The sequence below is a fragment of the Schistocerca americana genome, chromosome X (assembly GCF_021461395.2).
Source record: "Schistocerca americana isolate TAMUIC-IGC-003095 chromosome X, iqSchAmer2.1, whole genome shotgun sequence".
Lineage (NCBI taxonomy): Eukaryota > Metazoa > Arthropoda > Insecta > Orthoptera > Acrididae > Schistocerca > Schistocerca americana.
The window spans coordinates 386,760,336-386,772,657 of record NC_060130.1 but is presented as its reverse complement, the minus strand read 5'-3'; the positions used below and the strand labels follow the sequence as shown (position 1 = coordinate 386,772,657).

At 42.7% G+C, this 12,322-nt stretch overlaps 1 protein-coding gene across 1 annotated transcript in view; it reads right to left on the bottom strand.

Annotated features, from left to right (window-relative positions):
- LOC124554958 (8-oxo-dGDP phosphatase NUDT18) overlaps window positions 1–12,322 on the bottom strand; it is a 157,604-nt gene that overhangs the window by 69,101 nt on the left and 76,181 nt on the right. Inside the window, exon 3 of the mRNA XM_047128662.1 lies at window positions 2,416–2,536. Coding sequence (XP_046984618.1) covers window positions 2,416–2,536 — 121 coding nt within the window. The remainder of the gene's footprint in view (window positions 1–2,415; window positions 2,537–12,322) is intronic.

Here is a 12,322-nt window from a genome sequence, read left to right as displayed (position 1 = left end):
CTTTCCTTTCATGTCCCTTGACTCTTATAACTGCCATCTGGTTTCTGTACAAATTGTAAATAGCCTTTCGCTCCCTGTATTTTACCCCTGCCACCTTCAGAATTCGAAAGAGAGTATTCCAGTCAACATTATCAAAAGCTTTCTCTAAGTCTACAAATGCTAGAAATGTAGGTTTGCCTTTTCTTAATCTAGCTTCTAAGAGAAGTCGTAGGGTCAGTATTGCCTCACATGTTCCAACATTTCTACGGAATCCAAACTGATCTTCCCCAAGGGTGACTTCTACCAGTTTTTCCATTCATCTGTAAAGAATTTGCATTAGTATTTTGCAGCCGTGACTTATTAAACTGATAGTTCGGTAATTTTCACATCTGTCAATGCCTGCTTTCTTTGGGATTGGAATTATTATATTCTTCTTGAAGTCTGAGGGTATTTCGCCTGTCTCATACATCTTGCTCACCAGATGGTAGAGTTTTGTCAGGACTGGCTTTCCCAAGGCTGTCAGTAGTTCTAGTGGAATGTTGTCTACTCCCGGGGCCTTGTTTCGACTCAGGTCTTTCAGTGCTCTGTCAAACTCTTCACGCAGTATCATCTCTCCCATTTCATCTTCATCTACATCCTCTTCCCTTTCTATAACATTGCCCTCAAGTACATTGCCCTTGTATAGACCCTCTATATACTCCTTCCACGTTTCTGCTTTCCCTTCATTGCTTAGAACTGGGTTTCCATCTGAGCTCTTGATATTCATACAAGTGGTTGTCTTTTCTCCAAAGGTCTCTTTAATTTTCCTGTACACAGTATCTATCTTACCCCTAGTGAGATAAGGCTCTACATCCTTATATTTGTCCTCTAACCATGCCTTCTTAGCTATTTTGCACTTCCTGTCGATCTCATTTTTGAGATGTTTGTATTCCTTTTTGCCTGCTTCATTAACTGCATTTTTATATTTTCTCCTTTCATCAATTAAATTCAATATTTCTTCTGTCACCCAAGGATTTCTACTAGCCCTTGTATTTTTACCTACTTGATCCTCTGTTGCCTTCACTACTTCTTCCCTCAAAGCTACCCATTCTTCTTCTACTGTATTTACTTCCCCCATTCTAGTCAATTGTTCCCTTGTGCTCTCTCTGAAACTCTATACAACATCTGGTTATTTCAGTTTATCCACGCTCCATCTCCTTAAATTCCCACCTTTCTGCAGTTTCTTCAGTTTTAAGCTACAGTTCATAACCAACAGATTGTGGTCAGAGTCCACATCTGCCCCTGGAAATGTCTTACAATTTAAAACCTGGTTCCTAAATCTCTGTCTTACCATTATGTAATCTAGCTGAAACCTGTCAGTATCTCCAGGCTTCTTCCATGTACACAACCTTCTTTTGTGATTCTTGAAGCAGCTGTTAGCTATGATTAAGTTGTTCTCTGTGCAAAATTCTACCAGACGGCTTCCTCTTTCATTTCTTACCCCCAATCCATATTCACCTACTATGTTTCGTTCTCTTCCTTTTCCTACAGTCGAATTCCAGTCACCCATGACTATTAAATTTTCATCTCCCTTCACTACCTGAATAATTTCTTTTATCTCATCACACATTTCTTCAATTTCTTTGTCATCTGCAGAGCTAGTTGGCATATAGACTTGTACTACTGTCGTAGGCGTGGGCTTCGTGTCTATCTTGGCCACAATAATGCGTTCAATATGTTGTTTGTAGTAGCTTACCCGAACTCCTATTTTTTTTATTCATTATTAAACCTACTCCTGCATTACCCCTATTTGATTTTGTATTCATAACCCTGTATTCACCTGACCAAAAGTCTTGTTCCTCCTGCCACCAAACATCACTAATTCCCACTATATCTAACTTTAACCTACCCATTTCCCTTTTTAAATTTTCTGACCTACCTGCCCGATTAAGGGATCTGACATTCCATGCTCCGATCCGTAGAACGCCAGTTTTCTTTCTCCTGAGAACGACGTCCTCTTGAGTAGTCCCTGACCAGAGATCCGAATGGGGGACTATTTTACCTCCGGAATATTTTACCCAAGAGGATGCCATCATCATTTATCCATACAGTAAAGCTGGATGCCCTCAGGAAAAATTACGGCCGTAGTTTCCCCTTGCTTTCAGCCGTTCGCAGTACCAGCACAGTAAGACCGTTTTGGTTAGTGTTACAAGGCCAGATCAGTCAATCATCCCGACTGTTGTCCCTGCAACTACTGAAAAGGCTGCTGCCCCTCTTCAGGAACCATACGTGTTTGTCTGGCCTCTAAACAGATACCCCTCCGTTTTGGTTGCACCTACGGTACGGCTATCTGTATCGCTGAGGCACGCAAGGCTCCCCACCAACGGCAAGGCCTATGGTTCATGGGGAAGATTCAGTTAATTAGGAAATTATATAATGAAACTGAACAGTACTTACCAATGCTGTCACCCACAATAACAAATCGAAACCACGATCCACTTGCAGTTTCAACAAGCAGCAATGATTTAGGCTCCATTATAATTCCAGTTTCCTCTAAAACTTCACGTTTCACTGCTTCCTAAAATAAACACACATTGTAAATAATGAGAGCACGTGCACTGACATTTAAAACATAAGCAATTGCGGTAATAAAAATCTTCACTGACGACACCTTACTACAAAGCAATGAAAGTCAGAAGTAGCATGGCTATAATGAGTTCAAAAAATCGTTTAATGATATTCCGTTTTCTACTGAAACAAAATCATCATCCAAATATAAAGAGAAACAACACTTTAAAGTATATATGTCTATGTGAAAGTTTGTTTAAAATTTCAGAACACTTCTGCTCTCATTCTGAGAGAGTCCAATATACAATAAATAATTTTCAATTAAAAGAAGACCACTCACCGAAAAGTAAAACTGCTGAATCATCGAAAGTCACACACAAAAGTAAAGAAAATTTGATAGCTTATGGAGTAATCCTTTTTTGAGCTAGACACACGCACCCCCACCCCCCGCAAATCACACATACACCTATGGTCTCACATGGTGCTGGCTGGATGCACAGTGCTGCATTTTGGCAGATGAACTAGATTGTGATGCAGGTTGTTTTGGGTGGCTTGGGTAGAGGAACAGAGAGGTGGGAGGCAGGAAGAGGGTTTGACAGTGGGTGTCTAGTGGCTCAGAGGGAGGCAGCCGGTTTGCTGGTGATAGGGAGGGCAGGCAGCTGTATGGGCTAGGCATGTGGTGCACGGACCGTGGAGTCAACATGTCAGGACGTTGAATTTGGGAGAGCGTGACAGGACACAGGAAGGGGAAACTGGGGAAGCAATGGATTGTCAAAGATTGAGACCAGGACAATTACATGGGCAAAGGATGTGTTGCAACGATTACTCCCATCTGTATAGATCACAGAAGCTGGTGGTGGATGGAAGGGGCCACGTGATTCCGTTTGTGAGGCAGCCATTGAACTCCATCACGTTATACTTAACTGGCATATTGTACCATCCAGTGGTCAACTTTGTTGTTGGCAAAATTTTGGCAATGGCCATTCACGCTGGTGGACAGCAGGCGGTTGATAGTCATACTTACAGCTGTGCAGTGTTTGCAGCTGAATTGGTATACAACACGGCTGATTTCAAAGGTGGTCTGGACTCTGATGGCGTAGGATAAGTCTGTATAAAGACTCAGGTAGGAAGTGCTGGGTGGGTGGGTGGACTGGGTATGTGCTACACCTTGGTCTACCACAAGGATAGAATTGTAGTAGCAAGGGGCTGAGAGTGGGAGAGGCATAGAGATGGACTAGCAGCATATTGCATAGATTGGATGGGCAACAAAACTATATTTTTGTAGTGGTGGGAAAGATATTGGGTAGGATGTCCCTCATTTCGGGCTATGGTGAGAAATAATCAAAGCAATGGTGAAGGGTATGGTTCTATTGTTCTAGTCGAAGGTGACACTGGGTGATGAAGGGGTGCTCCTCTGTAGCTGATTCTTGGGTATGGTGGGAGGACAGGGGGTATGTTAGGATATGGCACAGGAAATCTGTTTGCGGACTAGGTTTTGGGGCCAGTGCTTGTCTGTGAAGGCCTTGTGAGACTCCAACATACCAAGCAAGGGAGTTCTTGTCACAGATATGTCGTGCATGGGTGGCTAGGTTGTATGGGGGGAATTTTTTGGTGTAGAAGGGATATCAGCTGTCAAAATGCAGGCAGGGTGGTGATTATTGGGCTTAATATGGACAGATGAGTGAATGGAACCGTAAGAGAGGTGGAAGTCAATGCCCAGGACAGAGGCACGTTGGGTTGAGGAGGACAGGTAACGTGGATGGGAGAGAACATATTGAGGATGTGAAGGAATGAGGATAAAGTGTTTTGAGCAGTGTCCAGATCAAGAAGATATCATCAATGAACGTGAACCAGACTAGGTGTCGAAGGTTTTGGGAGGCTAGGAAGGCCCATAAACAGGTTGGAATAGGAAGGTGCTATATGGGTTCCCGTAACTGTGCCACAGACTTGTTTGTATACTTTCTCTTCAGAGGAAAAGTAGTTGCAAGTCAGAATATAGTTGGTAAGGTGAATACGGAATGAGTTGGTGGGTTTGATATTTAATGAGGTTGGACTTGTCAAAGTTCTACTCTCCCTTTCCCGATCCCTACGTTGGAAACACTTCTTTGCCACCAATCCCTCCAACAAAAGCCAACCTAATCCCAACAGTGAATCTTGCCTCTCCCAGTTCATACCACCAGTCCAACATGATCTGGCCACCCCCCATCCTACCTAACCACCCCCTGGTCACCTTCCAGAAATTCCTTAGCCCCAGCTTGGCCTCACCATCCTTCTCCAGGTCACTTCCTATGAACACCAACCTTTCAGCATAAGAAAGGACAGCCATAGACAACCTGAAAACAAATCCAGAACTTATCATTCATCCTGCAACAAAGGCTCTGCCATTGTTCTGATGAGTTGCAATGACTACCTGACAGAGACCTCCGCCAACTGTCCAACTCCTCCACCTACAAGCTCTTCCACAGAGATCCCATCCTAGAAGTCCAACATAACCTCCAATCCCTACCGAAATCCATAGGCCCTTCCCAGAGCATCTCCCCCAAGTCCATCTCTTTTTTCACCCCAACAACACCCCATACAGCACCTTATACATGCTCCCCAAATCCACAAACTCAACAACGACGCATGTTCCATTCTAGCTGGCTACTGTGCTCCCACTGAAAGGATTTCCACTCGTGTTAACAACACCTCCAACCAATTGCCAGAAACCTAGCCTCCCACATCACCTACTCTCCACCATCCCCATCCCTTTACCTCCTGGGTCCTTACTCGTCACTGTCGATGTCACCTGACTAAACACTAACATCCCTCATGTCCATTGCCCTTGCCACTATCTAACACTACCTCTCCCAACGTGCTTCAGACTTCAAACTCACCATCTCTATCCTGACTCTCAACTACTTTTCCTTCATGATCTGGACTTGGAGCAAGACACCCTATCCTCATTCCTTCACAAGCTCAACACCTTCTCTGCCACCCACTTCGGCCAGTCCTCTTCAAACCAATGTGCCACCTCCACGGTCATTTATCTCTACCTCTCTGATGGCTCCATCCACACCTCCGCCCACTTTACAGCCAACAACCCCTAAAACTGGCAGCATTTCAACAGCTGCTATCCCTTCCAAACAACCTAGCCACCCATGGATGACATAGCTGCAGTGGCAAGAACTCCCATGCCCAGTATGGTAAGGGTCTCATGAAGGCCATCACAGACAGGCACTAGCCCTCAAACCTAGTCTGCAAACAGATTTCCTGTGCCATATCCTCACATTCCCCATTCTTCCACCGCCCCCAAGAATCACCACAAAGGAGCAACCGTCACCACCCAATATCAGCCTGGACTAGACCAACTGAGCCATACCCTTTATCACTGCTTTAATTATCTCTCATCATACCCCGAAATGAGGGACATGGTACCCAATATCCTTCCCACCACCTCAAAAATATAGTTTTGTTGCTCACCCAGTCTACACAACGTCCTACAAGTCCATCTCTATGCCACTCTCACTCCCAACCCCTTGGTACAACAACCATATCACTGTAGTAGACCAAGATACAACACCTACCCAATCAACCCCACCCACCCTGCATTTCCTACACAAGTCTTTTTACAGGCTTCTCCTACCAGATCAGAATCAAGGCCACCTTTGAAATCAGCCATGTTGTATACCAGTTCAACTCTGCGAACACTGCACAGCTTTTTATGTCGGTATGATTACCAACCAGCTGTCCAACGAAAGAATGGCCATGGCCAAACTGTTGCCTAAAACAAAGTTCACAACTGGATGGCATGATATGCAGTTGAGTATAACATGCTCAAGTTCAGTGGGTGCTTCACAGCCTGAATCATCTTGATCCTTCCCTCTACCACCAGCTTCTCTGAACTATGCAGATGACAATTATCCTTGCAACACAGCCTTTGCTCCTGTGATCATCTTGGCCTCAGTCTCTGATAACCCACTGTCTCCACACCCTCCACCCAACAGTTTCCCCTTCCTCTGTCCTGTCACACCCTTCCAAATTCACCACCCCGACATCTCAACCTCAGTGTTCCCCACTCTGCACCAGCTCCAACCACCCTTCATCACATGCCTAGCCCATGCAGCTGCCGCCTCTCTCCCCCACAATTGTAGCTGGCAAACCGGCTGCCTCTCTCCAAGTTGCTAGCCACCTACCCCAACCACTCTCCCTGCTCTCCACCTCTCTGTCCCTCTACCCACTCTACCTGACACAACCTCCACTACAATCTAGTCCACGTGCCAGAATGCAGCATTGCGCATCCAGTCATGCCATGTAGGAGCATAGGTGTGTGTGTGTGTGTGTGTGTGTGTGTGTGTGTGTGTGTGTTTTTTTTGGAAGGGGGAGGGAGTGGGGTGTGACTTTGCGCTCTAGCTCAAAAAAGTATTACTCAAAAAGTTAGCAACTTTTCTTTCTTTTTGTTTGTGGCTGTTAACGATTCAATGTTTCTGCTTTTTGACAAGTGGTCTCCTTTATTCCAAATGTCTCCACAAAATTCCAATATACTGGAAAGAGAAAACTTGAAATACAGAAACACCATAGCAGGTAACTGTTGTCATATTGTGTGCTACAATTGTACTTTTTTCTCTCTTTTTTGTAAGTGTTCTGACCACAGTCATGTCTACAGAAGACTGGGTCAGCTTCTAGGGTTATATTTTTGGGGTAGCATTTATAGACTATACTTACCATGGAGAATGTAAGTTCTTTCTATTGATGGTGCTAAAAGAAATTTTTAGAAATGTTTATGCTGGGTTCTTCACATAGCTGATGATACATCATTTGTCACAGTTGGTAAGATGTCCGGCCCCCGGTAGCTGAGTGATCAGCGCGACAGAATGTCAGTCCTAAGGGCCCGGGTTCGATTCCCGGCTGGGTCGGAGATTTTCTCCGCTCAGGGACTGGGTGTTGTGTTGTCCTAATCATCATCATTTCATCCCCATCAATGCGCAAGTCGCCAAAGTGGCACCAAATCGAAAGACTTGCACCCAGCGAACAGTCTACCTGACAGGAGGCCCTAGTCACACGACATTTTTTTTAGTTGGTAAGATTGTGGACAGCTACACTGCTACTGCTGCCTACACAATTATGCTGTCCCAAAACGTGGATAGTGTTCCACAGCAGCTAATTTGTTGTGTAGAAGAATTTTAGAATGGCATATGTTGTTCCGCCCTCTTCCGTGTCATTACTACTGTCTGAAAATTGTTATATTTTACATAAACATAGCATCAAATTTGTATTCTGAATATATACAAAAATATTTTATTGTTATTGTTGAAGATTAATCAAAGCTCTGAAAGCCAGGATAAATAGCTTTCTTCGTGAATTCAGAAATGAGCAGTACAACAGACAAATTATACAAATGATGCTGGAGGGAATGGAAGATTATTTTGTATGCCAAACCAAGGAATCAGCTGTTGTGTAACTCTGTGACACTCGTGAATAAACACGCTATCAAATAACCCATGTGGCAGTATAGTTCATGAAGCAGTAGAAATGTCTCTTTCCCACACTCTCGGGACTTGGGATAACAGAAACAACATCAGTGTAAAATAGGATCCACCACTAAGACTGTGTCAAATTTCTCAACACGGCATGGCAGCTACAACAGCTGAGGGGAGAGGGAGAGGGAGGGGAAGGGAGAAGGGAGGGGAAGAGTGAGTGTGTGTGTGTGTGTGTGTGTGTGTGTGTGTGTGTGTGTGTGTGTGTGTGAGAGAGAGAGAGAGAGAGAGAGAGAGAGAGAGAGAGAGAGAATGCCAGCACCTTAGTCCACAAGTTTGACAAGTAATTGCATTTGGGAGTGAAGTCCACATTTTGAGTCATTTTGACACCCTTAATGAAACACTGGAAAACTTTTACTTTTATACCAAAAAATACTACAATAACAGCAACGTAAGTTTCTCTGAACAATGTTCCACAGGTTGGACACAATCTCAGCTTCAATTAAGCACACTAAACATACTGAAGAGAAGTCTGTAATCCACAGGGAAATTAAGTTTCAAGTCCTGGTAATGTCAATTCCTCTTAGGATTTCTATAGATTTCTAAATACATCCACAGGTGAACGGTGGGATTCTGTTACTTTAACAACACATTTATTCATTCCTTATCCAATACACACTTCCAAATTGTATAAGTTTTAAGCGATTACCATTGTACTTGTGGTTTAACTGAGATGTTCTCTTGGACTGTTAAGTTACAATTGTTACCTTATGTCCATCTAGCTATGGACAAAATTAAGCCATTTGTCAATTGCAATTCCAGTGCAGGTCATTGCCAGAAAAACAAAAAATATTTTCAAAAATGCTATGAAAAATAATTCTACCTTAAAAACTGCAATGCCCTTAAAGAGAAAATTGAAAGTAAATAGGTGTATAAATCTGACAATAAAACTGAATTGTGTGAACACTTCCTTTAGACATTAAAAAATTGTATGGCTCCTGAAAGGTCAAGGTTTACATACTATTCATTCCTGAACCAAAATATAAGCCACATAACAACTTTCACTTTGTGTGGAGAGCACAATATGTATTTCATATTATTCACACAGGAAATGCATAGAGAGAAAAACAACAATACGTGGAAAAAGACAGATTGTTACTCACTGTACAGAAGACATGTTGAGTTGCAGACACAATGATAAGGTCTTTTCATTGTGCCTGTCTGTAACTGGTGTCTTCTTTACAGTGAGTAGCAATCTACTTTTTTTCCTTATATCGTTAATATTCCAACCTGGAGTTTCCAATGTCTGATAGAAAAAAAATAATTTTAAACTACATTGTCAGAAAACAATGAAAGATATCCTCATATAAAGTTCTAAACAAGTCAATTGGAAAGGGAGACCTTGTTGAAGCAAGCTTGCTTTCCTTTATCTTAAGAGACACAGACATCACCATCAGAGCTGGATTCAAGCTAATATCACAATCACAAAGCTGCCAGTTTCCTGCTCCGGTGCCTTTGTCAGTCAGACGATATTGTCAGAGGTAATATTTCCTAATGTTTTACAAATGTATCACTTTGTAATTAAAGTAAAGATTTTCCAATTATTCACACACAGTTCAACATGTTTCATTCTTTTGTCAACCCTTGAACACACACAAATGCTCTAAAGATTTTTTCAGAGACAAATTAGAAACGTCCATTATCTTTTGCTGACACTGTATTTTCACTTGAACAGTACATTTATCTATTTTCTTGACCTAGTTTCCATCACAGTTTTATACATAGTAAGCTACTTATTTGTTAGTTCTAGCATTTTACCAAGAGAAATGACAGGTGGTGTTGATTGAAACATCACCGAGGTAGATAGAAAAATTCCACTCATTCAACCAGTCAAGTACAACAGACGCAATTTTTTTAGTTCCAGTCAGTTTTAACTTCTGTAGAGCACTGAAAATGTGACCTGTGTAAAACATATATAATGGAAACTTATTTGACCCCATAACACAATCACAGATATCAAACATTACAGTAGATGGTGAATACAAAGATGAGTCCCAATGAGCATATGCTACAAGCATTCAGTCGTGTGTAAAGCCTCTATTAGCTCAGTTCCTCTGTTGGATTGAGGGTATGCGGTGTGAAGGGACTGGGAAAGATATTTGTAAGCAAGGTTATCATGTGTTCATACCATTTTGTTTTTATATCATCACAAGAGAGAGGTAAAACAGACTTCATTGGAATGTCAACTACAGGGTGTGGCAGAGTTCACAGTAGGATATTAAAAACACACCATCAGGCAGTAACTGTAATTTATTTATTACTTCTTACGTCAATTAATAGTTAAAGGTATGCCATTTACTAATGTGTAAGTCATTGTCCATTGTGTGGATTACTTTCCGAAATGGCTCCTGTCAAATGATGCCCCCTCTGCACAACACATTCATCTAGGCAGCGTTGGAAACTTTCCATAACTCGGCGTAACGTATTCCCTGGGACATTACTGACGGCAGTTCTGATGTGATTCTTCAGCTCAGGAATGGCGGCCAGAATTTGCACGGATTTCTTCCAATAGACATTTCCCGGCAGAATAATTTCCCATTTTGGTGACATTTCCTGGCTGCCTTGATCACCTGATCTTTCATGTGCAGAATTTTCCCTTTGGGCTACCTGAAGCAAGAAGTGTTCCGAAAACGTTGTGCCACCATTCCTGAGTTGAAGGATTGCATCAGAACTGTCGTCGGCAATGTCCCAACGAATATGTTATGCCGAGTTATGGAAAGCTTCCAATGCTGCCCAGATGAATGTGTTGTGCAGAGGACAGGAGTAATCCTCGCAATGGTCAATGATTTACACATTAGTAAATGGCATACCTTTAACTAATAATTGACATAAGAGGTAATAAATAAATTACAGTTACTGCCTGACGGTGTGTTTTTAATATCCCACTATGAACGCTGCTGCACCCTGTATTACGACTGTATGCACATAGATCAATGTGTGAGTTTCTTCCCTTCATTAAGTCACAAAACTCGTGCTTATTCATCCCCTTTTGATGCATTCCAGCAACAAGCAAATGGATCTGCAAGGCTACACACAACACCTCGGAGGCACGTTCGCACTGCATATGTTATCCAGATAGATGACAACTAACAGCTATTATGTTTAGTAATATTGAATAGTGATAAAAGAAAGTGGGTCACTGGAAAGAACATGGATCGCTAGAGATCATTCAGTGAAGTTTGATCATGATCAACAGGTTTTGTTGGCCCTACACTTCCACAAGATCCCAACATACCTTCAGGTGGCTTGCGGAGTATTGATGTAGATGTAGATCACATAGCATTTGTTATGCACATTTTACACACCCCAACAGTTTCACTCTTACCACCCTTCCCCAACAATGGAGAAACTTACAGCTACAATGTGGACTACTGGAGTGGGAACAATCCTAATTTGTTAAGTCAAGATGGCTTTTCAGAGATAGTGGGGTGTAAGCATATGGTGTGGAATCACTTGTGGACATCTCACTAGTCCCACATTTCTTTCACAGCCATGTAATTGCGACATACTACTAGCAGTTTCTCCACGATGAACTCTACTGTTGCTGGAACATGTGCCACTGCTGGACCACTGCAGAACATGGTTTCAATACAAAGGGTCTCCACCACACTCATCAACGACTGTTCACAGCATCACTTCTGTTATTTATGCTGATAAATAAAAAGGAAGGATAAAAAGGTCCCCTCATCCAGCAGACTTACTTATTTGTTTTCTATAACAAACTGGGTGTGTAGAGGAACCAGCAAATCTCAACCACTTTTGACAGTTGATCACTGAGGTCTGTCAGTATATTAATAGGAAATATTCACTCATCATCATCATCATCATCATATGAAGAGTTGCACCCAGAAGTACCCAACCAATCTACTGCAAATGTGATGGATATTTTGAGTACCATCAGCTTTGCCAATGATTTTTTGCACCATTGGCTGTGCACTGTAGCAGTGGGGATGGGGTTGTGGCATCACACGCATTAGTTGATATAAGATGGTCCCAAATGGTCGCACTGGCACTATGACAGCGAGTTGTGTCAAGAGAGAGTCACCTGAACGTGTATTTTGCCCAGACTACACATCAGATAGTGGCTGCCCAGATACACGAGTCCGCAGCTCATGGTCTAGTGGCTAGTGTTGCTGCCTCTGGATTATGGGGGCCCGGGTTTGATTCCTGGCCGAGTTGGGGAGTTTCTCTGTCCGGGGACTGGATTTATGTGTTGTCGTCGTCGTCGTCATCGTCATCATCTGTGGCAATGGCTAGATTGGACTGTGTAAAAATTGGGA